Source organism: Podospora bellae-mahoneyi, chromosome 5 (assembly GCF_035222275.1).
Source record: "Podospora bellae-mahoneyi strain CBS 112042 chromosome 5, whole genome shotgun sequence".
NCBI classification, from domain to species: domain Eukaryota; kingdom Fungi; phylum Ascomycota; class Sordariomycetes; order Sordariales; family Podosporaceae; genus Podospora; species Podospora bellae-mahoneyi.
In genome coordinates, this window is record NC_085884.1 from 3,536,627 (window position 1) to 3,561,529 (window position 24,903).

At 54.4% G+C, this 24,903-nt stretch overlaps 9 protein-coding genes across 9 annotated transcripts; 5 read left to right on the forward strand and 4 right to left on the reverse strand.

The window, feature by feature from the left end:
- Positions 1–266: 266 nt before the first annotated feature.
- QC761_508930 (uncharacterized protein) lies at positions 267–4,644 on the reverse strand. Its single transcript, XM_062880101.1, has 4 exons — positions 1,926–4,644; positions 1,620–1,866; positions 1,483–1,562; positions 267–1,418 (listed from the first exon to the last, which is right to left on the reverse strand). The coding sequence occupies exons 1-4, from the start codon at positions 2,346–2,348 to the stop codon at positions 531–533; spliced, it is 1,638 nt and encodes a 545-aa protein (XP_062731423.1). The 5' UTR covers positions 2,349–4,644; the 3' UTR covers positions 267–530.
- Positions 4,645–5,563: 919 nt separating this feature from the next.
- On the forward strand, positions 5,564–6,612 carry QC761_508940 (uncharacterized protein; the record flags this gene model as incomplete). The annotated part of the gene is made up of 3 exons (XM_062880102.1): positions 5,564–6,003; positions 6,070–6,166; positions 6,235–6,612. The coding sequence occupies 3 exons, from the start codon at positions 5,564–5,566 to the stop codon at positions 6,610–6,612; spliced, it is 915 nt and encodes a 304-aa protein (XP_062731424.1).
- A 52-nt stretch (positions 6,613–6,664) lies between these two features.
- On the reverse strand, positions 6,665–7,562 carry QC761_508950 (uncharacterized protein). Its single transcript, XM_062880103.1, has 3 exons — positions 7,094–7,562; positions 6,881–7,033; positions 6,665–6,820 (listed from the first exon to the last, which is right to left on the reverse strand). The coding sequence occupies exons 1-3, from the start codon at positions 7,247–7,249 to the stop codon at positions 6,728–6,730; spliced, it is 402 nt and encodes a 133-aa protein (XP_062731425.1). The 5' UTR covers positions 7,250–7,562; the 3' UTR covers positions 6,665–6,727.
- Positions 7,563–7,848: 286 nt separating this feature from the next.
- Positions 7,849–8,916, forward strand: QC761_508955 (uncharacterized protein; the record flags this gene model as incomplete). The annotated part of the gene is made up of 1 exon (XM_062880104.1): positions 7,849–8,916. The coding sequence occupies one exon, from the start codon at positions 7,849–7,851 to the stop codon at positions 8,914–8,916; it is 1,068 nt and encodes a 355-aa protein (XP_062731426.1).
- A 1,152-nt stretch (positions 8,917–10,068) lies between these two features.
- QC761_508960 (uncharacterized protein) lies at positions 10,069–12,050 on the forward strand (the record flags this gene model as incomplete). Its single annotated transcript, XM_062880105.1, has 3 exons — positions 10,069–10,399; positions 10,470–10,535; positions 10,588–12,050. 3 exons carry the CDS (start codon positions 10,069–10,071, stop codon positions 12,048–12,050), a joined length of 1,860 nt encoding a protein of 619 aa, XP_062731427.1.
- Positions 12,051–12,490: 440 nt separating this feature from the next.
- QC761_508970 (uncharacterized protein) lies at positions 12,491–13,289 on the reverse strand (the record flags this gene model as incomplete). Its single annotated transcript, XM_062880106.1, has 2 exons — positions 12,491–13,164; positions 13,265–13,289. 2 exons carry the CDS (start codon positions 13,287–13,289, stop codon positions 12,491–12,493), a joined length of 699 nt encoding a protein of 232 aa, XP_062731428.1.
- Positions 13,290–14,089: 800 nt separating this feature from the next.
- On the forward strand, positions 14,090–18,086 carry SPT7 (Transcriptional activator spt7; the record flags this gene model as incomplete). Its single annotated transcript, XM_062880107.1, has 2 exons — positions 14,090–16,779; positions 16,857–18,086. Exons 1-2 carry the CDS (start codon positions 14,530–14,532, stop codon positions 18,084–18,086), a joined length of 3,480 nt encoding a protein of 1,159 aa, XP_062731429.1. The 5' UTR covers positions 14,090–14,529.
- A 916-nt stretch (positions 18,087–19,002) lies between these two features.
- On the reverse strand, positions 19,003–21,548 carry SHM2 (Serine hydroxymethyltransferase, cytosolic). Its single transcript, XM_062880108.1, has 4 exons — positions 21,301–21,548; positions 21,190–21,240; positions 20,753–21,117; positions 19,003–20,686 (listed from the first exon to the last, which is right to left on the reverse strand). The coding sequence occupies exons 1-4, from the start codon at positions 21,340–21,342 to the stop codon at positions 19,696–19,698; spliced, it is 1,449 nt and encodes a 482-aa protein (XP_062731430.1). The 5' UTR covers positions 21,343–21,548; the 3' UTR covers positions 19,003–19,695.
- A 207-nt stretch (positions 21,549–21,755) lies between these two features.
- Positions 21,756–24,823, forward strand: APR1 (aspartic proteinase precursor). Its single transcript, XM_062880109.1, has 3 exons — positions 21,756–23,188; positions 23,251–23,407; positions 23,480–24,823. Exons 1-3 carry the CDS (start codon positions 23,087–23,089, stop codon positions 24,412–24,414), a joined length of 1,194 nt encoding a protein of 397 aa, XP_062731431.1. The 5' UTR covers positions 21,756–23,086; the 3' UTR covers positions 24,415–24,823.
- Positions 24,824–24,903: the final 80 nt, after the last annotated feature.

The window sequence follows — 24,903 nt, forward strand, 5'->3', positions numbered from 1 at the left end:
GGGAGGTGGATGTTTCATACCGCTCATGTTAGGTTGGCTGGGCATGACTATCTTTTATCATGTCTGTTGTCTATTTTGATGGCGAATGACTGAGATTTTTGGCCATCTCATCTTCCACTAACCAACCCAGCCACATGGAATAACACAACACCTTCGTCCATAATGTCTCCCTTGGATGCCTCTTTCCAATAGAGTGTGTAATTTAGTTTTAAGAGTGTTCTCACCTCACATAATAATCATCGTTTAAGCCCCCTTCTCACAAGTTCACAAGGCAGAAAGACATTCGATAGCAGCAAATTCATCAGATACCTCTTTCTCATTCGCATCAACAGCGCCGCCGCCCTGGTATCATCGTGAGCTAGGTACATGAAATGTTTCCATATTTCCACATCATCATCTCGATCAGGTATATCCTCCTCACATAGGTAGTGCTAAAAAAATTCCAAACAATTGCCATCCCAATAGTTATCATCCCTATTCCAATCAATCAGGTATCATTAATCACAAAATCCACACACACACACACACACTTAGTAAGTGTAACGGAACCCAGGCTCATAATCCTCATCGCCATCAGCCTCAAGCTCCTTCTCGCCCCTGTCGGCCGCGCTGTTGGACCGGTAGAAGCTCAAGCTGAGAATGCCAACCAGGATCAGAGTGAGACCGCTGGTGGCAATGCAGGCATAGAGACCAGGGCGGTAGTGGGGCGCGTCCTCGCCTCTGAAGACGAGCGAGCCGGCGATGCCGCCGATGCCGCCAAACATGACAAAGGTGGCCGAGCAAAAGGCGCGCTTCCACTGGCCGCGGATGTTGTTGGCCTGGTAGGACAGGGCGGTCGAGACGTTGGCGTTGGCGCCGGCGGTGACGAAGAAGACGCCAAAGTAGCGGACGGCCGAGCTCTTGGCGAAGCCCATGATGGGGAGACCAATCATGCAGAGGATAATGTTTCCGACGATGACGGGGCCGCGGACGTGGTACCTGTCGCCGATCCAGCCAGAGAGGTAGATGATGATGGCGGCAAAGGCATAGGGAGGAGCAACCAGGCACTGAGCCTCGCCGACCGAGAATCCGAGCTCGAGGTTGAGAATGATGGGCAAGAAGTAGGCGAGGGCGTAGGTGACGGTGGTGGTGTTGAAGAAGATCATGGCGTAGGCCCAAATCTTCCAGTCGAGACCGGCACCAAGGTACTTCTTGATGGAGAATTCCTGGACCTTGACATCACCACGGTCGGCGTTGACACGAGCACAAATCCACTCCTTCTCGGTGGGGCCAAGGAAAGACCAGGACTCTCTCTTGGAGTCGGGGAAGTCGACGAGGAGCCAGTAGCCCAAAAGACCGAGCACGCAGGTGATGATACCTTCAATGACGAAGATCCATCTCCAACCGTTCATGTCAGCAAGGCCCTTCATTTGCATGATCTGTTTGTGATCGGTCAGTTACTGGTTCGCTGACGCAAAGACATATATATCCGGGGAAACTCACTCCGTAAGCCAGGATACCAGCAAAGGCACTGGCGCAAGAACCAATGAGATAGAAGACGGCGTTTCTCTTTCCAACCTCATCTGTTCTCCATGTCAGCACAAAGTTCTCACCATGATGATAACACAGGATTGACTTACATCTAGTGTACCAGGTGCTCAAAAGGTAGACAGCGCTGGGGAAGAAGCCAGCCTCCAACACACCGAGAAGAAGTCTCATGCCGGCCATCTGCTCCCAGTTCACGACGAAACCCATACCGATCATGACGGCACCCCACAAGACAGTGATGGCAGCCAAATGCAATCTGGGACCAATCTTGCGGACAAGAATGGTGGATGGGGGCTGGAAGATGATGTAGGTGACGAAGAACAAGAGGGAGATGAGAGACTGTTTGTCGATCATGTTAGCCATGCAGTCCAAAACCCAAGAGACAAATGGCAACTCACGTAGCGGTTTCCAATCAAGACGAGATCAACACCCATACCGGCGATGTTGGCGGCACCCAAGTTGGTACGGTCCATGAGCGAGATGCAGTACATGGCACCGACAGTCAAGACGAGACGGCGATCGACCCGTCTGAGAATGGCCTTCTCCTGCTCTGGTGTGAAGCCAAAGTCGGCAGGCGAGCGGTGGACATCCGAGCCAGCCTTGGAACCAGCCTTGGAGTCAGCATTCTCAATGTTGTTAACTTCGCCGGCGGCGACCTTCTCCGAAGAGGAGTTCATTCTTCCCTGTCGGGGGGGGGGGTTTTGCGGTGCCCTTCTGGTCTCCGACTGGAAGAGCTGTTTGGCTGAAACGGGGGGGGATGGGCGGTCGAGGTTTGGTGAAAGGGTGAGGAGGTGAGGACGAAGAAGGAAGGACGACAGCATGGGAAAGTCGTGTCTAATGTACCCCAACCCATTCCTCGCCCCCGTCGCATTCTTGATCGACTTTAGCAACTCGCACTCTGCTCATCCCCGTCACAGCTCCCCATAACTACTCCATTTCCCCCGCATCCTGTCAGCTAGCTACCGTCTCCATCGAGCTGGACTGCACGCTATACTAGCACACTAGGTAGGTAGGGTCTTGGAGTCGAGGCCAAGTTCCAGGTCCCCTGTCCAATCCAACCGTCGGCTGCATGTCACTCACACCGCATCCTTGCTCTCTGCTCGAAAGAAACCGAGGCCGGTGGTTGCCAAGAGGAGCCGGACCTATTGCAGCGCCGCAACGTCGGACAGCAAGCCTGCCTTATACACCACCATTCTAGATCCATGATGCCAGTAAGCTCCACGCATCCTGCCAACTCAAGCCGATAGTTCCAAACGCTCAAACAGTCGGAAAGCCCACACCGGTCCTCCTTATCGCAGTGTTTTTTTTCTCGTACAGGGCCAGATCGAACCGGCGATGACCGCCTCTTTCGTGTAAGCAAAGGGCTCCATTTCCCAACATTCAGAGGGGCGAGCCCGCCTCCCCGCCTTGACAGATGGAGCCCAACCCCAGGTTTTCCGGCCCCGTTTCCCACGAACGGACCCTCTTACCAAGACTCTGGGAAGGGGGTGAGCAAAGTTGACGGGGGAATTTGGTGGCCTCTCAGATCTTCGGTGAATCTCAGCAGATGGAATTCACTTCCGGATTAGGATGGCATCACCGTTGAGCGTGCGCATCCAAGCACGTGGAGGCGAGACCAGACTAACGTTATTGGTCCTTTGTTGTACGGTAGTGCTGCAGGCTGGACTGACGGCAGCAGGCTACTGAAGTGAAGTTTGTACCGGAAATCATCTCGCGGCCACCTTGCCGCACGCCAGTTCCGCCCCCCCTTTTCCCAGTGTTCGTTGAGAACTGCGGAGAAAACAGGTCCACTGCTTGTCTCCTCTTCCCCAGACTCGAGAATCCACAGTGGCACAGTGGCAGGTTGGCTCCAATTTTCTCCGCATTTTAGCATGTCTTGAGGCTGCGTTAGGCGCGGAAGCTAAAATGTCGACGATTCCAAACCGAGACGTGACCGAGTTCAGGCGTTGCTTGCGATTGGTTCGAACGAGTGCGGGGGAAAGTCTTGGACTTGTCTTGGCCAGGTCTTTGGGGGCAGGCCTGGGGGAATGGTGAGGTCGTTGAGGGGCTCATACGATGGGTGTCGACGCCAAACAGCTTGTTCATGACGCTCTGTGGCGTCGACCATGGCTCTTGATTCCCCTTGGCAGCACCGAGTTGGTTGAAACCGTCGCTAGAACTCGGCACGATGGTACTGAAGCCGAGGTAATAGGGCAGAGCCAAGTATTGAGGCTGACTGGTTGTTTTCGTGGGTTGATGACTTCCTGTGAAGAGGGTTTTTTTTTTTTTTTTTTGGGTGGTTTGGAATCTCGAAATGAACGGGCGGAAACAGGCAGGAATTAGAGAAGCTGAAAGCTCGAGGTCCACTGTGGATATCATGAGGTTGTTAGTGGACTCATCGAAGTCTCCAGACTCCAGAGTTCGTCGTGTTCCCAGCATCATGACTCGTGAAGTATCGGAAGGGGGAATCTGCCCAGATCTGGGCAAATCCGGGGTAGCGCTACCGAGAGACAGGATGGACCACACGTGCGTTACGTCGTGCGATAATCCGGGGACTCGGGCGGCTCCCGAAGACGCGTGCTTGACATTGACGGAAGCCATCTTGGTGATTGCAGTGCCGGCCGTGGTCTCGACCTCGGTCGCTAGCCTTTCCCTTTTCTCCAACTTCTTAGGGCTCGATAGACGCATTCTTTGCATTCTTGGGGGTGGTCTGCCATTGGGTCATGTGACGGATTGGGTATGTGATGGAGGTGGTTGGAGGACGTTGGGTTGGAGAACAGGGGTTGAAGGGGGGGGGGCATGATCCAAATCTCCTTTCTCTGTAGCGAATGGATGGTGAGTGGATGCCGAGGTCAGAAAATAGGGATACGAAGAAGACACGAACCGTTGGGCAAATCTTGGAGAATATGAATGAATCGGTGACGAGATTGCTCCTGATGAGGAAGGGGACGTCTGACAACCAACATCTACGTAGCAAACATCAATCCTGGGCAATAGCACCAGCCCGACCACATCGAAACCAGGCTGCCAGAAATAACAAACAGGTTGCAATCCTTCGCTCGTTCGTCCTTCTCCCGACCCCCAAGACCGGCACTTTGAGGATGCCGGCACACGTCTCCCCGCAAAATCCACCTCTTTACCCCAGGAGAACTGCAACATTGAGGTGCATTCCCGGACCCGGCACCTTTGGACACCTGGTAGCGTCTCACAGTAGCATCAGAGAGAGCATACCCAGAGTCGGGTCAAGCCATCACTGTTGCCTTTTCCTCCTCCATCACAAGACCGCAAATCTTATTCCGGTACTTCACAACTGTTTTTGAGAATGTCAACTTTGAGCTTTCTCGATCTGGATCGAAACTTCAACACTGCGCTCGATCTCTTGTCACCAGCTATTGCTGGCGCAATGATCATGGACCACGCCTCGCCATTGCTCCAAGTCATCGAAGAATCTGCTCTGCTGCTGTCCACGCGTGAGAAACAGTGGTGGCCGCATCTGAGTCTGATGCCTGCCCGTAAGTATCAATGCATCTCACATGTTCTTCTTCAAGCTTGAAAAGCACCTGTTGTGGTGAATGACGTGTCTTTAATTCTTAGGCGAGCCATACCACCAAGGATAGACCAGAACACCACTCTTCAACAGACCCGACGAACCCTCCTGCTTCTTAGGCATCTTCGCAAACCACGAACCGGCGCTGCTTCGGGCTGTCGAGCCGCTCGGCATGGTTGGGGAGCAAAACCCATCTAAATAAATTGAACACCCCTAATCCGGACCTCCCCCTTCCGCCCTCGATACGCCGCAACATGACTTCGCGGGAACTCTGCACACGCAAAACGACCTGGAACCAGGGCTTGGCCATGTAAATAGATTCATCAAAACACCCCGGCACATGGGCGAGAGCACAGCGATTGGACAAGTTGTATACAAGAGGTGTCATTGACACCCAAGATGAGCTTGACTGCAAACAAGCTATAAAGAGACTCTTTGTCTTGACGCCATTGCCATGTTGATCTCCTCAGCTCAGTCTTGACCATCACCAGGTATTTCTCTGCCCCCAGGATGAAGTTCTTGTCTCTTCTTGCCGCTGCCTCCACGGCGACGGCTCATACCATCTTTGTCCAGCTCGATGCCGGGGGCAAGGTGTATCCTGTCTCGCACGCTATCCGGACTCCCACCTATGATGGCCCGATCACCAACGTTAACTCGAATGACTTGGCCTGCAATGGAGGGCCAAACCCGACGATGAAGTCGAATGAGGTCATCACCGTCCAGGCAGGCACGACGGTCAAAGCGGTGTGGAGGCACACGCTGACTTCGGGGCCGAATAATGTCATGGATGCTTCCCACAAGGGGCCGACGTTGGCGTATTTGAAAAAGGTTAGCAATGCGCTGACCGACACGGGGATTGGAGGGGGGTGGTTCAAGATTCAGGAGGATGGCTATAACGGGGGGAATTGGGGGACCAGCAAGGTTATCAATAATGCTGGGTTGCATTATATGTTTGTTTCCTCCCCCTTTTTTTTTCTCTCTGTGGTATGAACTTTCGTGGCTGATATCTATACTAGTGATATCCCCTCTTGCATCGCCCCGGGCCAATACCTCCTCCGCGCCGAGATGATTGCTCTCCACGGCGCTGGTTCGTCTGGTGGTGCTCAGCTTTATGTACGTCCCCTTCCTCCTTCTCCCTTCCCCCTTCCCCCCTCTTACATCGTGCTAACGCAGGTTTGTAGATGGAATGCGCCCAAATCAACATCGTCGGCGGGACTGGCGCCGTCTCGCCCAAGACGTACTCCATCCCCGGCATCTACAAGTCCAACGACCCGGGTATTTTGGTCAACATCTACTCCATGACCACGTCCTCAAAGTACACCATCCCTGGCCCACCCCTCTTCACCTGCGCCGGCGGCAGTGGAGGATCAGGTCCGGTGACGACCCAACCCGAACCAGTGGTGGAGGTGCCGGCCCCGACCCAGCCAGAGCCGGTGGACAGCGGGTGTGAGGCTGCGCAGTGGCAGCAGTGCGGTGGGCAGAATTATTCTGGTTGCACCAGGTGCGCGGCTGGGTTTACGTGTAAGAATATCAATCAGTACTATCATCAGTGCTCGTAGGGGTACTTTTGAGAGAAGGGGGAAGGGCACGGTGTCGGTAGCGTTGGTAGGGGAAAGATCTGGGTTGGACAAAGTTGCGCATCGTTGAAAATACGTGTGATTCAGTACACATCTCTCAGAGCTTAGCCTTTGGCATCTCAACAGCAATGCACTCCACCTCAACATCAGTCCCCAAAGGCAGCTGGTAAACAGCTACACAAGTCCGCGCCTATACGATGCACCGCCATTAGCAAACACTCAGTCGGCCAGCAAAGGTTGCAAGACCTACCGGCTTGGGCTCTTTGGTAAAAAACTGATCATAAACCTCGTTCATGTCCTTGAAGTTCTTCATGTCGGTCAAGAAGACATTGACCTTTGCGACATGGTCTAGGCTGCTTCCCGCCGCTAGGAGGACCTCCTTGAGGTTGTCGAGGCATTGTCTCTGGTTTGTGTGTCAAAAATATGCAAGGTATCCGAGAAAAAGCGATGGATGGATTCTTACCACGCGATCTTGGAAAGAACCCTCGATGAACTTTCCAGTCTTGGGATCGGTGGCGAGAGAGCCGGAGCAGAACACCATGCCGTTGTGCTTGATGGCTTGGCTGAGCTGCGGGATGGGCGCGGGGGCGTTTTGGGTGAAGACAGCGGTGGGGGCCATGGTGGCTCAGGATCATGGGTGAAGTATGTTTTTGAAACGAAGAAGTGATTGATGTTGGTGAAGAAGAGGAGGCGGTGTGGTTGGGAGGAGAGAAAACAACTCCACAGATGTTAAGCTAGAGATGATGGATATTTCGCCCCGCATCCTATTGCTGATCAGGGAGGTGCATAGATATCCTCTTGCAGGGCAACTACGTGATGCCGTCAAGGCTGGGTCGTCTTTTTAGAACAGGATTACGGTTCTATATTAGCAATCGAGGTTCTCACTGAACAACATCGTATCTTCAAATGGGCAAGAAAGACTCTGGGTGAATATTGACCCCTGGTTCCTGGTGATTAACCCCTGTCTCTTTTCCTAGAAGAACGCGCCAGCAACGGAGCACAGACCACCAAAAAAACGCAAAGGCCTGAATCCTGACGTAACCACAGCGTTCTCAAAAATCACTGGCTTGACTTACACCACCAAAACGGTGTGAAATTGCAACGTCTAACTCATTCACTCTCACAACATGTTCCCTAATTTTTCACCATAACCATTCTTTTTTTTGACTTGCACTCTCGTACCTGAGTCAGCAATCCAAATTGACACCAATTCACTCGATGAGAACCCCCATCCTCCTTAGCGCCCACCGCGCTGCTGCTCACTACCGCCCACTCGGCCTCACAAAATCTCATCATGCCGCCTTGTCCAACTCAACTCTCATAGCTCACTCACGTCTTCACTTCCAACACCGATTTAACTCCTCCTCCTCCTCCTCCTCCTCCTCCTCCTCCTCCCAACCCCCCCTCCCGCTCAACCTCACCCCGCTAGACATCCAATATAACAAAACCCTCAACCCACCCCCCACCACCCGTCCCCCCCCTTTTTCCATCCCCGAAAACAACCCCTCCCTCTCCCTCCCACGGAACCTCCTCGCCAAAGGCAAGGCCATCCTGACGTTTTACAAAACCGGCCTCAAATCCATCCTCGTGAACCGCCGCCTCTGCTACACGCCCCTCGACTCTTTGCCTGAGCCGCTCAAGCAGTTGAAACCCTACCCCGACACGCGCGCGGCGCTGATACTGAAGTCCCGGTTAAGGCATGATTTGGGGAGGCTGATACCCCTTTCGTTGATATTGCTTGTCTGCGCCGAGTTCACGCCTGTGGTTATACTGGGGGCGCCGAATTTGAAGGTCACACCGTTAACGTGTCGGATGCCGAGGGAGGTTGAGGCGATTAGGGAGAGGGATAGAGTTGTGAGGAAACGGGCGAGGGAGCTGTACGGGAAGGGGGAGGGGGAGGTGGATGTGGTTGTTGGGGAGGTGCTGAGAGTGGGGAGGCCGAGGTTTGTGCCGGAGTGGATTTATCCGGGCGTGATGAGGAAGGGGAAACTGGAGAGAAGGCTGGCGTGGATTGTGGCGGATGATGCGATGATTGTGCAAGGCGGGGGGGAGGGGGAGTTGGTGGTGGAAGAGGTGAGGGTGGCGTTGGAGGAGAGGGGGGTTGATGTGCTGGGGAAGGGGGAGGAGGAGCTGAGGGGGTTGTTGAGGAAGTGGTTGGAGATCACGGGGCAGGTGGAGGATTTGGATGTGAGGAGGGAGGTGGTCAAGGGGATGGTAGTGCAGGGCGAGGAGAGGTGGCGGAGGTGGGAGAGGTGGGAGGAGAGTAAATTGACGCTGGAGGGTTAGATTTGAGATGTTTGTATGATTGGGTGGTGCAGCGTGGAGCTGAGGGTTGGGAAAAGCGCGGGTTGAAATTTGGAGGAGGTTGTAAACATACATGTTTTTGTTTGTGGGAGATGGACCTTGGCGTGATTAGATTATAGACGGTGCAATGTAGACACACCTTACAGTCATGACAGGTTCATCTCCGGCTTCGCCTGGGCGATGAATCTCGGTTGCTGACTACACTCCATATGGGCGCTCTCGACTGCCTTCCTAACGAGGCTGAAGATTTCTTAGTTGCGCAACTGCACTTGAGTTACTGGAAGACCACACGCCGCAGAAATAAAAGGACAACCTCGCACGGCTGCAAGCCGTATCAGCAGCGCTTCAACAGCTTCATGTGAGTTGAGGCCCTGCATTGTCTTGATGGTGCCCGCAGTAGGTGTGTTGGCGTCGTACTCTTTGAGCGGTTGGGCAGATCACAACACCTGAAGAAATGCTTCACGAGACAGGCGAGAAGATGGATTTGCAGAAGGGCCGGGCGGCAGGTAGTCGACATGCTGAGCGGAACATCAACCACCCCCGAGGGAACCACAGTTTTATACATTACTCCAGCCAAGCAACTCTCACCAGCAGCCACCTCAATACCCTTCTCGCACCAACTAGCCAGGAGGTCAAGTTGTTTTGGGTAACGAGACTGCTGGAACATGTGGAATGGCACCCGCAAAAGGGCCCAAACCACCGCCGGTCACCTTCCGCAGAATAACTGACGGGGGGGAGTGAAGCACACAACCCTAACCCCCAACGTGGTATGACCCCTGTTGATACAATTTGACAGCTCTGCTCAGCTGCCCCCACATTTTCCCGCGATCTCCAAAATATCCCGACGAACGCCCCACCCCGCTCACTCGGCGGGCCTGGTGTCAAAACGTGGCTTGCGTGGAGTGTCCAGGAATGGTAATAGCTTTTTGTGTTGGTCTGGCCGCGGTTCCATGTTTTTGTTGAGGAGAGCAGCTGGCTGAAGCTGAATCTTCCTTCGGTCATTACTCGTGTTGCTGTTTCAACTTTCCGAGGTCCAGCCTCGCTCGCTGTTTACATACATACATACACCACCGGATCTGCCTTGACGGAAGCCTCGGGGAATGGCAAACAACCACTGAGAAAAACTTGGACAGAATGGGACTGTTCACCTACCGCTTCATCGAAGGCCTGACCGAAGCCGAAAAGCAGGCACGGCGTCGGGCGTTGGACAACTACGGCCTTGCGGCTCAGCTTTCGGATTTGCTGCCGGTGGTGTTGATCTTGCTGTATAGGCTGACGAAGTGGGTTGTGAGGGAGAGGGTGGATGGGAGTGCCAATGGGGAGTATGCTGCTGTGCCGAGCTCGCCGGTGATGAAGAAGAGGAGGGAGGAGGGGGTGAGGTCTTGGAGCGCGAGGAAGAGGCGGTTGCGGTGGTGGTTGGGGGAGGATGTGGTTGCGGCGGGGCATGTTTATGGGCAGAGGGATCGTGAGTTTTTTTTGTTTTTTTTTGTTTTCAGGGAGGTGTAGGTACAATGGTGAAAGCTGACGGTTAATAGAATGGATTGTTGGGGTCGTGTGGTTTCTTTGGCTGGCGGTGCTCTCAGTCAAGGATACGGGAGAGGGCGAGTTGTGTCTCTACATCCATGTAAAGTGAGATGCTAACAGTCACGACAGACTACCTCCACCTAACCAAACGCTTCGGCATCGTCGCCGTCTCCCAGTACCCCCTCCAATACCTCCTCTCCCTCAAGTCCCTCAACCCCTTCTCCTACCTCCTCAAATCCTCCCACGAACAAGTCAACCGCTGGCACCGCGTCTCGGCCCGGGTAACCACCACCCTCTTGTTCATCCACGCGGCCCTCTACCTGAACTTCTACATCCAAAACAACCGCCTCTACCGCCTCGGCGTCCCCCTCGTCCTCGCCGGCGTCGTCGCCTTTTTTTCCCTCAACCTCATGCTCACCACCGCCCTCCGCCCCGTCCGCCGCTTCTCCTACCGCCTCTTCTTCATCACCCACCTCCTCCTCGCCATCTCCATCCCCTTCCTCATCCTCTTCCACGCCGCCCCGGCAAGGTCATACATGATCCAGGCCCTGCTCGTCTTTTTTGTCGATCTGATCTCGAGAAAAATGGACACGGTGACTGGCCACGCAAAGTTTGAGTCCATCCCGGGCACGAACCTCGTCAAACTCAGCGCTGCCATCCCTCACGTCAAGATCAATCGGTTCAGGGGCAGCCCGGGGAGCCACATCTACCTCTCCATCCCCGCAGCAGCAAGAGCGACTTTCCAAGACCCGACGAGCATATCGCACCTGCTGTTTGAGTTTCTGTTCAACCCTTTTACTGTCGCGAGCGTGGGGGAGCAGGAGAGCGAGGTGACGATGATTGCGAGGCACAATGGGGGTCCGATGACGGCTGCGCTGGGGCATTATGCTGTTTTGGCTAAGCAGCAGCAGCAGCAGCAGCAGCAATCTCCTTCTCGATCCGCCAACAGTTTGTCGATTCCCGACGCGAGAAACGAGGGGAAGATCCCGCTTAACATCGAGGGGCCGTACGGATCGGTGACGCACTTTCCGAATCTCGGCCAGTTTGACAGGGTGCTGCTCGTGGCGGGCGGTGTAGGGGCTACGTTCACTGTGCCGGTGTACAAATCTGTCGTGGCGGAGAACCCGAATGCGAAGGTGAAGATGGTTTGGAGCGTGAGGACTGCGGGGGATGCGACGTGGGCGCTGCTGAGGGAGGGGTTAATGGATGATGAGAATGTGCAGATATATGTCACGGGGGTGACGGAGGGGAGGACGAGGGGTGGGGTTTGGGATCAGCAACAGCAGGATGGGGGGGAGGGGAGTGGAGCGGAGGGGACGGAGATGAGCAGGATGTTTAGACGGAGGAGCGGGAGTAATAGCGGCGGGAGCGGTGGTGGTGGGACGGGGGGGAGGTTTACCAGTTTGCATAATCGGCAGAGGCCGGATTTGAGGAGGGTGGTGGATGAGATGTTCAGGCATGGGCAGGAGGAGAAGGTGGCGGTTGTGGTGTGCGGGCCGGAGGAGATGGCGAGGGAGTTGAGGGAGTATGTGGGTGTTTGGGTGAGGAGGGGGAGGGTGGTTTGGTTTCACAAGGAGGGTTTTGGGTTTTGAGGGGGCTTTGATGGTTGGATAGATCGAGAAAGAGATTTTGAGAAGTATGCAGTAGTCGATGTAGAGAAGGGATGTATCCTCATAGCCAGAACGTTGCTCATTTTTAGTTCTGGTAACCTGCAAAGCATGCTTGATACGAGATGCTAATTTGAACCCATACTTCACCAGCTGTTGACTTGAGAGCAACATCAGACGTCCCCCCTCGCTTATTCCGAAGGTAGATCATACAATTTCCATCCAAAACCCACCCTCATATCTAGCATAACGAGCGATAAACCCACAAACACAACCACCATGAACCGGTAAATAAATTACGCCACCCCATTTTCCCCAAACAATAATCACCGTTGTTGTTTTCCAATATCCATGCAGCTTCTGTGATATCTTGTTTTTTTCTGGCAAAGACCTGAACATCAACCAGCAAGTCGTCACCCAGGTTCCTAATCTGCTCTCTTCTTCCCGTTCACAACCCCCACCCTCCCAGCAGCCGAAGCAGCCCCCCCGATATCCTCCTCACTCTCCTCCTCTTCCTCCTCCTCATCATCCCAGTTGTCCACCTCATTCTCATCCCAATCATCCACCACCTCCTCCAAACTCTTTCCCCTTTCTTCCGTCGCAGCAGCAGCAGCAGCAGTCGTCACACCCTGCTCCTGCTGCCCATCAAAACTCCTGCCCAACCCCAACCCCTCCCCCAACTCCAAATCCTCCTCCTCTCCATCATGCAACCTCTCCAGCTCCTCCCCAGCACCACCCTCGCCACCATATCTCCTCTGCCGTTTTCTTTCCAGCATCCGCTTATGATACCACGAACACAACCCCACCGCCGCCAACGAACCGACTAAATTGGCGACGACATCATATGGATCAAACTCCCGACCGTTGGGGAGAAGGCCTTGCAAAATTTCCGAACCGATGCCGCCGCCGACGGTGCAGATGGCGAGGGTTAGGTTAAGGGTGCGGCGGCGGGTGGTGTCGATTACCCAGTAGAAGGCGAGGGTTAACAGGAAGAAGGTGAGGAAGTGGAGGGCTTTGTCGTTGAGGGGGAGGGAGGGGGAGAGTTGGAGGGTGGAGAGGCCGGCGTAGGCTGAGAGGAGGAGGAGGAGGGTGAAGACGCCTGGTTGATGGGGGGAGGGGGGAGGGGCGGGATGTTAGTGGATGGTGTATATATAAGGTTAGGTGGGGAGAAGGGGAATGATGAAATGGGGAATGGTTACCTGCGAAGGGGAGCCGTATTCTCATTGTTGTTGTTGCTGTTGTTGTTGTTGTTGTGTGTGGTTTGCTTGGCTATTTCTGGGGGGGGTTGAACGTGGGGTTGTTTTGCTAGGGTTGTCGGTCTGTCTGTGACAGATATGACGTTGGGCGCGCGCGAGACGAATCAGCAAGATGAAGGCTGACTGTTTTCTGTAGTAGGAGTGATTTCCGTCGCCGTCATTGTTTTTTTTTTTCTTGCTGTGAGTCTGTCGTTGGTCTAGGTCATGTCAGATTTGAGCTGCCTGCTGTTGTTACCTTCTGAGGCTGGCTGCTGCCCATGGGTGAGCTTGCTGGGTTCCAGGTTTCGGCTTCCTGCAGCACCCGCCTGGAGCTTCAGTGGGCTAGGGGGAGAGGGGCTGAACGTGGCGCCGTAGCGGGACAAAACGGGGCCGAACTCTGGGGGAGGAAAAGGTGGGGGTGGTAGGCCTGCCGCTGGGAACTGGAATCCCTGCCCGCTTGGGAGAGTGCTGTAATTCCAGAGGGACAGAGCCTCACTGCAGGTCGAGCGCTGGATTGGCACTGGACTGGCAATGGACTTGGATAAACCAGGAATACACAAAAACAGAAATCACTTCTGGATGAACACAAATGACATCTCAGAGTAACCTGTCCCTTGCCACACTTGACAGACTGCTCTCCTAGGCCTGGTTTCTGCAAGGAGTTGGACGCACCGAGCAGCGGTTCACGTGACTTTCACCTTTCCCCAGCCAGGGTGGGCAGCAGAAACTCGCGAGCGGGTACATGGCCCTGGAGTGTAGGAGCTTGACTGAAGCAAGAAATTGGGGATTGCACAATGCGAAACGGCTGTAGCAGGCTCTGGCAGGTGGATTGAGCCATATTCTGTAGTTTTGAGTCATCAAGACCTCAAAAGTCGAGTGCGCGACAACATCACCTCTCCTCCTTCCAAGTCCCTTTTGGCAAAAGCACTGCAGCTTGCAGCCAGCAAAATCGCGGCGCCCCCCTTGTTCCCAAAAACGGCAGAAGCCTTGTCCTAAACTTGACCTCACGTCCAACTCGCCCCGAAATCACCCACGACTGAATCCATCAATACGCAACCACCTCATCGCCGACCGGGCCGAGACTGTGCAGACCATCTCTCTGGATGCCCATGCTCCTTCCCATGTGACCAAGACGTCCTGAATTGCCCTGGTGTCGGCAGAACACGAGCGCATATCCGGCGCATGGCGACCGAGCCACCGCACTCCCCCCAGTATCCCCGGACCGGACAATGTCCATCGCAAATGGCCAGAATGCCTGGCCGCCGCCATCGGCAAGCCAGGTCAACGGCGACCGAGGCCACGGTTATCACGGTGGTGCTGCCGACGACGGCCTGCCGCGGACCAATACCCCCAGCGGCGGCCACCACCCGCCCTCACTGATGCCTGAGGCGTCCGACCTCGACGACGAGCATCGCCGCACCCTCTTCGCCCAAAAGTTTCAAGTCGCTAACCGCCGTCTGGAGATGCTGTTTGGTGACGACGGGGGCTACGACCAGGCTGCTCTCGCGTCTTTCACGCGTCCCCCGACCCCACCCGCGCCTTTGATCCCCGCCGCGACCGACCACGCGCCGATTCAAGAACCACCCCGCAAGCGGGCCAAGCGCGTCATCGACGAGGACGACTACGGCGACGACGACGGTGACGACGACGACGACGATGACGAGGAATCCCAAGACGGCGCCAATCGCATTGCTTCTAAACACTCTAGCGCCGCTGCTGCCAAGACTTTGCTATCCCCATCAAAATCGGGAAGCTCCCCAGTGCATTCGGTGCCATCCCCTGGGAAACAGAGCAGAGAGGATGGATCGCAACAAAAAGTCAAGTCGTCAGAGGATGCGCGCAAGGAGTTGGAGGATGCGCGCACCGCGACAGAGGAGGCTGCCAAGCGCAGCTTTCACACGCTATTCTACACCCTAGAAAACGACCGGACCGCCATGCTCGAGCACCAGCAGCTGGAAGAATCAGAAAAACAACTGCAGGCCGAGATGGACAAGACGGGTCACAACAGCACAAGTCAGCCGGGGAGCCAGGGCGGCCACGGCTCGCTCAGCAATGCCAACCTGGGCGCCTCGAGCCTGACGTTGAAGCACCTCATTGCCAGGATAGACCTCAAAAGAGACCAGGTTCGGGCCTCGGATGCCGAGCTGCGCTCGCTCATGAACGAAGTCCGCAAGAACCGGAGCAAATGGGCGAGTGAGGAGAACGTAGGACAGGAGGAGCTCTACGAGGCACTGGACAAGGTGCTCAGCGAGCTCAAGGCGCACACCGAGTTTTCGACGCCGTTTCTGAACCGCGTCAACAAGAGGGATGCGCCAGATTACTACAACATAATCAGACAACCGATGGACATGGGGACCATGACGAAGAAGCTCAAGCAGCTTCAATACAAGTCCAAGACCGAGTTCGTCACGGACCTGAACCTGATCTGGGACAACTGCCTCCGGTACAACCAGGACATGGCCCACCCTTTCCGGCGCCTTGCCAACTCGATGCGCAAGGAGGCCGAGAAGCTAATACCCCTGATTCCGGATGTTGTCATCAGGCCAAGGGCGGAGGTGGAAGCCGAGGAAAGAAGGAAGCAAAACGGGGGAGATGACGAGGACAGCGACGACGAGCCGATCATGTCCTCGCGGGGTCGCAAGGCAACAAAGGGGGCGAGCAAGTCCCGGAAGGCGCAGTCGGACCAAAAAGAAGATACCCCAAACCTGGAGACGAAGCCGGTGCTGCAGTTGAATGGACTTTTGGCGAGGCATAGGGAGGGGTCCGAGATTGACGGCAGCAACGGCTTTGGGACGCCGCCGGTGGCTGGATCCATCACGCCCAGCGGCTTGAACGGGCATCATTCCGGTGTCAGTAATGCTGATGCGATGGATATTGACGGGCCATCGCTGAACGGGATTCATCTGAATCAAGCGCTGGGCGAGGCGGCGGAGCAGGCGTTTGAAGATGATGATTACAAGATGTGGAAGCAGGTCACGAAGAAGGACCGGGCGTTGATAGCGAAGGAGCGATATCGGTTGTTTGCGGATGGGCATTTGAATGTGGACGAGCCGGCGTTGTTGAGGACCAAGGCTGGGATGAGGCGGTTTCTAAAGTCGCAGAGGGAGGCGGAGGCGCATGGGCTTTTGCCGGGGTCGAATCAGGCTGATGCTTCGGCGGCTGGGTCGAAGGATGGGATCCAGGCGTCGGAGACGTTGGCGGAGGGGATGGAAGATGATGTGGTGAAGAACATACCTGCGTACTATGAGCCTCAGACGATCATCCCGGACATTGATCCGAAGCTCCAGTGGGTGGAGGATGGTGAAGGGCAGGTTATCAACCAGTTTGAGGACATGCTGCAGCTGGTTCCTCAGGGGCACTTCATCTCGCCCGTGAGCAAGCTGACGAACAAGTTTGATACAAACATTCGGCAGATGCAGGAGACGAGGAAGCTGTGTTCCAAGATCAGCGTCATCAAGCAGATGCAGATCCAGACACAGGTATGTTTTTTTTCTTTTTTCTTTCTTTTTTCTTTTTTTTTTCTTGTTGGGTTTTGATAGCTTGCTAACAGTAATAGATGTACCAAAACCAATTCCAAAAGTACAATCCCGAACCCTTCATCGAGCAGGATATCGAGCCCCATTTCCTCGCCGGCGAGGGCCCGGTCATGGCGGGAGAAGTCTGCCGCGCAGCCATGCAGCGCTCCGTAGCCAAGATCTTCTACCACGCCGGCTTCGAGGAGCTCCAACCTTCTGCCCTCGACACCATCACCGACATTGCAGGAGACTACTTCCAAAAGCTCGTCCGAACCTTCAACGTCTATCGCGAAGCGGAACTCAAGCCCGCCACGGGTGCCTTTGCGGAAAGGGGCGCAAAGTTTCAACGCCGGTACACCCCCGAAGAAGTCATCCTCCACACCCTCGACGAAAACGGCTACGACATTGAGCAGCTTGAAGCCTACGCCCGCGACGACGTCGGCAAGCTAGGCAGCAAATTGTCAACCCTCCACGAAAGGATGAAAGCCCACCTCGCCGACCTCCTCCGGCCGGCCCTCAACGACGCGGGAGCCGACGGCTCGGGAGCCTTCAACGACGGCTCGGAGCAGTTTGTGGGAGGGGACTTTGCCGAGGACCTCGGGGAGGACTTTTTCGGGTTCAAGTCTCTCGGTTTGGACAAAGAGCTCGGGCTGGACATGCTGTCTGTCCCGCTGCACCTGCTCCAATCCCGGGTGAGGAACCAGTTTCAGCTGCAGATCCAGACGGCGGGGGCGGGGGTGGGGACGGTGGACATGTTTGAGCCGCTGCCGCCATCGGAGCCGGTTACTAGGGACTCGATCCAGGAGCAGATCGGGCTGGTCAAGAACTTCTTCTTGGCGAAGCTGCATGCTAACGGGGACGCGCCGCTTGTGGAGGACGAGGACTTGCCTGTGAAGCAGCGGAGGCCGAGGCCGAGGTTGGGGGCGACGGGCAAGATTGTTAGTCCGCAGAAGCGGCCGCCGAAGGAGCAGATTGCGCTGGCGAAGAAGAAGAAGAAGATGGAGAGTAGCGGGTTGGGGATGGTTACTGCGGGGCAGAATGCGGGGAGTTTGGTTGGTGGGTTGGGAGGGGGGAGTCCGAATAAGAGTAGGAAGGTTGTGGTTGGTGGTGGTGGTGGTGGTGGTGGTGTTGGGAGCATAACGCTGCCGACGGTGGCGGCTGGGGGCGGGGAGAGCGGGACTGAGAAGGAGGATGGTGGTGGGACGCAACAGGCGGGGGCGAGTGGTGGTGGGATGGGGATGATGAGTCCGGATAGTATGGATGTTAGGTGAGGGTGAGGGTGAGGGTGAGGGGGGTTTGTATGATAATGTTTGGGAGGGGAAGGGTAAGGGGATGTATAACTGATGAGATGGAAAAGGGGTTGGGTTTTTTTTGGGCGGTTGATTGACTATGGTCATAAACTTCATTTTCATCTTTCTTTGTTTTTTTTTTTTTTTTTTTTTTCAACGTATCTTACTTCTCTTTCTTTTTTTTTTTGGTAATTTTCTTTTTTTTTTCAGACCGGGACCGACATTTGTTGTTATTCTTATAGTAGTGTTTTCTCCTTTTTTTTTTTTTTTTTTTTTTTTGGAAGAGAGGGAAGGAAGGGGTTGATGTATTAAGGCGGGGATAGAGGTGAAATTGGGGGAAAAGATAAGGGGGAGTAAAGTCATAGCATGTTGCGTGGCATAGTATAGCACAAGGCTTTTATTTAGCGAAGCGAAAGAGAGACGTACATATACACGCTTTATACACTGCTGCTAATGTTTTGGGGCGTTGTTGGGTTCTGTTGATGCTGTGTTGTACGTTGGAGGGGGATGGGGTGTGATGTAACTGGGTGTCTGTTAAGTCATTGCAGATAGATAGATGTACGGGCTGTTTACTGTAGGTATTGGTTCATGATATTGGTTGGCTACTTGGGTATATAGGTGGTTTGGGTATGGGACCTATCTCACACATCAAGAAACATTAGTGTAGAAGAAATATCTACGGAATTTTCAATCGGCTGCTGTCTGCCTGAGATAGTGACAAGTGAAAGAAAGAGTGATGAATATCTTGCGTTGGAAGATGAAGGGAGGAGGGTTCTGTCCTGTTAACAATGCTCCTTTTTTGACATCCTTGACATTGTCCATGGGACTGTCCTCATGCTTTCACTTTTCCCTTCCTGGCTTGCGACTTAGCAAGTCAACAAGTAGGATGGCTCTTTAACCTGCAAACAACTTCTCCCAGCTTCCCCCTGCAAATTGATCATGTCGACACAGCCTTACATTATCCAAGGAACCGTCACATAACAAATGTCTACTTGGACGTATTTCAATTTCGTTTCTCAACTGCTACCCAACGACCACATCCGCATGTAACCCTCCTCACACCTCCGGGTATAACCAACCGCGTTGAAGCGGTTGAAAAGCAACCAGCCAAAACAGCCTCTCCTTGATCCAGCACGACATACATACACATACCGTACCAACTCACCATGTTCAGACACATAAAATCATCACCCCATACTCCTTCCCTACCCCCCTTGTTACCCAATACCTGGCAAGTTGATGACCAGTAACAAAAAGAGATCACCTCCCCCATACAACGTTGCAGAAACACCGCCAAGAATATGCTCTTGCAAGTGATCATGAAAAGAAAGTGACTTCTTTCTCTCTTAATTCTTTTTCCTTTCCCATTTGATCTCTTTTTCCATGCAACCCAGATTTCCCGATTCGTTGAGGTATATCTCCGTGATCCCAAGCACCATTACTTTTTAGATGCTATGACACAAAACAAAAACCATGACCCATAAAATAGCAAAAAAAACCCTGCCCTCTACCTTTTGTTGAACAGGTGGCAAATTATACGCCGGATATCATTCCCCTTCCACATAATTTTTGAAACAAAACACTGACCCGTTTAAAGGCCAGCGTCGACTCTCCAGCCCTCAACGGGGAGGGGGAAGGTGGAGGACCACTCAGCGATCTCCTTCTTGAGCTCGTTGATGCGGGGAACCTCGCCAGAGGCAACCTTGGCCTTGAAGTCCTTGAGCTTGTTGGCCTCCTTGGGGAGAGCAGCCTGGACCTCCTTGCAGAGCTTGATGCTCTCGTCGATATACTTGGCGACGCGCTCGAAGTCGGCCTCGCCGAAGCCACGAGAGGTCATAGCGGGAGTACCAATACGGAGACCACCAGGGGTAAGAGCGCTCTTGTCGCCGGGGACGGCGTTCTTGTTGCAAGTGATGTTGATCTGCTCGAGGAGAGCCTCGACACGGGCACCGTCAAGAGCGAAGGGGCGGAGGTCGAGGAGGACCATGTGGGAGTCGGTACCGTCAGAGACGAGCTTGTGGCCCTGCTCCTTGAAGACTCTCTCGAGGGTCTTGGCGTTGGCAACAACCTTCTCCTGGTAAGCCTTGAACTCGGGGGAGGCGGCCTGCTTGAGGGCAACGGCAAGAGCGGTGATGGTGTGGTTGTGAGGGCCGCCCTGGTGCCCGGGGAAGACGGAGAAGTTGATCTTGTCCTCGAGGTCGTAGAGGGTTTCCTTGCCGGTCTTGGCATCAACGGAGCGGACGCCCTTGCGGAAGAAGATCATGGCACCACGGGGACCACGGAGGGACTTGTGAGTGGTGGTGGTGACGACATCGGCATACTCGAAAGGAGTGGGGATGACGCCGGAGGCAACGAGACCAGAGATGTGGGCAATGTCGACAACGAGGTAGGCACCAACCGAGTCGGCAATCTTGCGCATGCGCTCGTAGTCGATGAGGCGGCAGTAGGCCGAAGTACCGGCGACGAGGATCTTGGGGCGGAAGAGCTGAGCGTTCTTCTCGAGCTGGTCGTAGTCAATGATGCCAGTGTCAAGGTTGACACGGTAGGGCATGGTCTCGAAGTAGGTGGAGACAGCAGAGATCCTAGGGAGGCCCATGTTAGCTCTCTGTGGGGTAACGTAGATCCGGGGAAAGCTTGGAAATGCTTACTTGCGCTGGGGGGTCTGGTAACCGTGGCTCAGATGGCCACCGTGGGGGAGGTCGAGACCCATGAGTCTGCCATGAGGAGGCATGATGGCCTGGTAGACCTGGAGGTTGGCAGGGCTGCCGCTCAAGCACTGAACGTTGACACCCCACTTCGCGGGGTCGAGGTGGAAGGCCTCAAGGGCACGCTTCTGGCAGAGAAGCTCGATCTCGTCGATGTGCTGGTTGCCGCCATAGTAACGAGCGCCGGGGAGACCCTCAGAGTACTTGTTGGACATGGGGGAGCCGAGGGCATCGAAAACGGCGCGGGAGGTGACGTTCTCGGAGGCGATGAGGATGATGGACTCGCGCTGACGCTGGATCTCGTGCTTCTGTAGGAGGGGTCAATGCTGCTGTTCCGGCCATGTATCGAGACTATTCATTCAATTCCAACGGAGGCGTACCATGATCTCAGCGACCTCGGGGTCAGAGTCCACGAGGGACTTCTCGAGGAGCTAGAGGCGGTGAGTCAGTAAGTGAGGTCTTCATCATGGGAATATAGTCTGTTTACGAACCTGCTTGTGCTCCTCGGAGAGGGCGTATGTGCTGGAGGCCATTGTGTCTTGTGTGTAAGTCGGATGACTTGGGGGATGATGGTAGGAATTGAGTTTGGTGATGAGGAAAAAAGAAGAGAAAAAAGTTTGAGAGTGAGAAGAGGATTCACAGGGTCTTTGTCTTTCTTTGGCGGGGGGCCGTCTGGAGGGGGGATCGGAGGAGGAAAGAAAAATTTGGGAACCCCCACTTCGTGACTGAGCATCAGTTGCGGAGCTTTGCAGCGGAAAGGAGGGGCAACAGGGGCGTTTGGAGGGGCTTCGGTTGGGACCTCACGGACCTGCAACACCCAGCCAGTGTCATGCCAAGCTCATCATGCATCTATCGAAGTCTACCATGACCGAATCGGTCATATTCGGCCACTTTTCCACAGCGATCTCGGTCCTCTGTTCCTGATGTTTGAAGGTGGAGGTTATCGTAGGAATCTTGGCCATCTCTCTATAAGACTTTTACGATGGAACTACTGTGGGTAGGTATGTATTCTGGACACTACTACAGACGCCAATTCGATGTGGTATCGCACTATGTGGTCACCCACTTCAGAGAGATCTACGCACCACACCGCATGCACCGACAGACCGACCGTCCCGACGTCGCTACACTGGAATGTCTGTCGTGAGGCTGGCCCGGGATCGGGACCGGAAAATCGGATCAAGGTGGAGTTGCGTGCCGATATCTCGATCCGAACAGTTGGGAGTCATTGGCTGTCTCTGACTTACACCGGAGAACCTGGGAATGGATAATGCGTCATCTTGCCATAACCCACTTGTAATCTGATATAGGGGGGAGTGAAGTCTCTCTCTTAAGAGGGCGTCGCGGCCTATCGATAATTTTTATACTCCCGTCTTTTATTTTTATTGTTCATAAAGCTTCAAACTCGCAAACTCTACACCGGAAAGCCTGCTTTTCAGAGTCTTCGAGCTGACCTCTCAGTGGATTGAGCGCCAATCAGACCAGGGTGCCATCAAGGTTCTTGCCGCGGCTCACCATGGCGAATGCCATCCATCAATTCAACAATCCATTCAACGACACACCGGCTGATGGCTTCAAAGAATGATGTGCGCTCGGGAGCCTGTTCGACAGGTCACGGGATCGACTATTAGATGAGGCGGACAGGTCGGACAGGCGGACTGGGTGGACAGTTCTGCACAGATGGGCTGGCTATTGCTGGCTGTATGGTAATGGCATCCCTGGAAGCGAGAGTCACAGTTGGATGAAACGGTCAGCCAAGGTTCCCAAACGACCTGCGAGATCAATCCGCCCAATCGTTGCCATGGTTGCCGTACAATACCACTGTAATTACGATACATCTTGTGCCTGGCCGCTGCTTCCCCGCGCCAAGACGTCATGAGGCAGGGGAGACCACACGCAAGCGGAGGTATCACGATACCCGATACGGTTACTCTGTATTTCTCACCGGCCCGTCCGTCGTCAGCAGCGCCACCCTGCCTCTCTGTCTGCCGCCTGCCACAACAAGCCAAGGCTGCGTGGCCAGCCAAGCAGCACCCCAGGACCACCCCAGACCCAGCAACCTTCGTCACCGTTAACCTCTCCCCATCCATCTCCAACTGACTTGCTCCAACTCTCTTTCTCCTCCCTCCCCCCTTCCATTTAACATCAGTCTTTTGACTGCATCCATTTCCCATCAACACCATCGCCCACAAACCTACCTCCACACCTGACCGACCCGACGCTCTCTTATCACCACCGTCTCTCTTTTCCCGCAACCCGCTTATCGGACTGCCCAACATGAAGGGCGCTCTTCTTACCGCAGCTGTGCTGCTCGGAGCCGCTCAGGCCGGTGGCACCCACAAGCTCAAGCTCAAGAAGGTCCCTCTTGCTGAGCAGCTGGTATGTTTTAATCCATTTTGGAATGTCTGCGACAGTTGTTTGCTAATGCTTATCGTGTGCAGGAGGCGGTCCCTCTCGAGACTCAGATGAAGCACCTCGGCCAGAAGTACATGGGCATCCGGCCTCAGCAGAGCCATGCCAATGCTGTCTTCCAGGGCTCGCTCGCCGACCCTAAGGGCATCCACCCCGTTCCCATCTCGAACTTTATGAACGCTCAGTGTATGTGCATTCCATTAAATGACGCTCTGCGATAAGATGCAAATGGCGCCATACTAACCCGTGCTGCGACAGACTTCTCCGAGATTACTATTGGTACTCCTCCCCAGTCTTTTAAGGTGGTCCTGGACACGGGAAGTTCTAATCTTTGGGTGCCGTCGGTGGATTGCGGGTCTATCGCCTGCTACCTGCACTCCAAGTATGACTCCTCTGCGTCTTCGACCTTCAAGGCCAACGGGTCTTCGTTTGAGATTCGGTACGGCTCCGGGTCGCTCAGTGGTTACGTGTCGCAAGACACCATGACTATTGGCGACATCAAGATTAAGGAGCAGGATTTCGCCGAGGCCACCAGCGAGCCTGGTCTGGCCTTCGCCTTTGGCCGTTTCGATGGTATCATGGGTCTCGGTTTTGACAGAATCTCGGTGAACGGGATCGTGCCCCCCTTCTACAAGATGATTGAGCAGAAGCTCATTGATGAGCCTGTGTTTGCTTTCAAGCTTGCAGATACCGAGGGCGAGTCCGAGGTTACCTTTGGCGGTGTCGACAAGGACGCGTACAAGGGCAAGCTTATCACGATTCCCCTCAGACGTAAGGCCTACTGGGAGGTGGACTTTGACGCCATCTCCTATGGTGACGACACTGCTGATCTCGAGAACACCGGTATCATCCTCGATACCGGCACCTCCCTCATCGCGCTGCCCAGCCAGCTCGCTGAGATGCTGAACGCTCAGATCGGTGCCAAGAAGGGCTACACTGGTCAGTACACTGTCGACTGCGCCAAGCGTGACTCGATGAAGGATGTCACGTTCAACCTTGCTGGCTATAACTTCACTCTTGGCCCCTACGACTACGTCCTCGAGGCTGGCAGCAGCTGCATCTCGTCCTTCTTCCCCATGGACATGCCCGAGCCGGTCGGACCTCTCGCTATTCTGGGAGACTCCTTCCTGCGCAGATACTACTCTATCTACGACCTTGGCGCCAACACTGTCAGCCTTGCCGAGGCCAAGTAGTACAAGCCACGGAAGTCGCTTTCCATCGACGACCCGGCCAGGAGAAAGAAGAAGGGCGGGAGACCGTGATGACAGGATGCCAGGATGGGATAGGATGGGATGGGATGGGATGAATAGCGCAGGGATCGGAGTTGGTTTAATTTTTTTTTTTTTGCGGTTGTGGCTTTGGTTTGATCAGTTTGTATTTTTGCTGTTTTTGTCGTTTCCGGAGTTGGCACAACACACATCATCATCAATCAGTAATGTGGCGGATGGAAACTGTACCTTACACGTCCAAAGCAACAAGTTGCGCACAGAGTAGTGTTTTCCTTTTGTAAAGTAATCATGGGATAGCAATCCAGTAAAACATATTACTGCATTATTTTTACTTTACTTTACTCGGGAGTGTACTATGCTCCGTACTTCCGTAGTTATGCTGTGCTCCGTGCCATCCATCTGTCTGATGCTGCGACAGATGCAGCCAAATGCCAAATGCAGAGTGCAGTGCGT

Excerpts from the sequence above, each read along its gene's own strand:
- APR1 (XM_062880109.1), top strand. The coding sequence starts at position 23,087 with ATGAAGGGCGCTCTTCTTACCGCAGCTGTGCTGCTCGGAGCCGCTCAG. Across the intron at positions 23,189-23,250 it reads TCCCTCTTGCTGAGCAGCTG|GAGGCGGTCCCTCTCGAGAC; the intron begins GTATGTTTTAAT and ends TATCGTGTGCAG. Across the intron at positions 23,408-23,479 it reads GAACTTTATGAACGCTCAGT|ACTTCTCCGAGATTACTATT; the intron begins GTATGTGCATTC and ends GTGCTGCGACAG.
- SHM2 (XM_062880108.1), bottom strand. The coding sequence starts at position 21,342 with ATGGCCTCCAGCACATACGCCCTCTCCGAGGAGCACAAGCAG. Across the intron at positions 21,118-21,189 it reads CCGAGGTCGCTGAGATCATG|AAGCACGAGATCCAGCGTCA; the intron begins GTACGCCTCCGT and ends CCCCTCCTACAG. Across the intron at positions 20,687-20,752 it reads TACCAGACCCCCCAGCGCAA|GATCTCTGCTGTCTCCACCT; the intron begins GTAAGCATTTCC and ends GGGCCTCCCTAG.
- QC761_508950 (XM_062880103.1), bottom strand. The coding sequence starts at position 7,249 with ATGGCCCCCACCGCTGTCTTCACCCAAAACGCCCCCGCGCCCATCCCG. Across the intron at positions 7,034-7,093 it reads GTTCTTTCCAAGATCGCGTG|AGACAATGCCTCGACAACCT; the intron begins GTAAGAATCCAT and ends CACACAAACCAG. Across the intron at positions 6,821-6,880 it reads TTACCAAAGAGCCCAAGCCG|GCGCGGACTTGTGTAGCTGT; the intron begins GTAGGTCTTGCA and ends TGCATCGTATAG.
- QC761_508930 (XM_062880101.1), bottom strand. The coding sequence starts at position 2,348 with ATGCTGTCGTCCTTCCTTCTTCGTCCTCACCTCCTCACCCTTTCACCA. Across the intron at positions 1,867-1,925 it reads TCTTGATTGGAAACCGCTAC|TCTCTCATCTCCCTCTTGTT; the intron begins GTGAGTTGCCAT and ends ATCGACAAACAG. Across the intron at positions 1,563-1,619 it reads GAGCACCTGGTACACTAGAT|ATGAGGTTGGAAAGAGAAAC; the intron begins GTAAGTCAATCC and ends CATGGAGAACAG.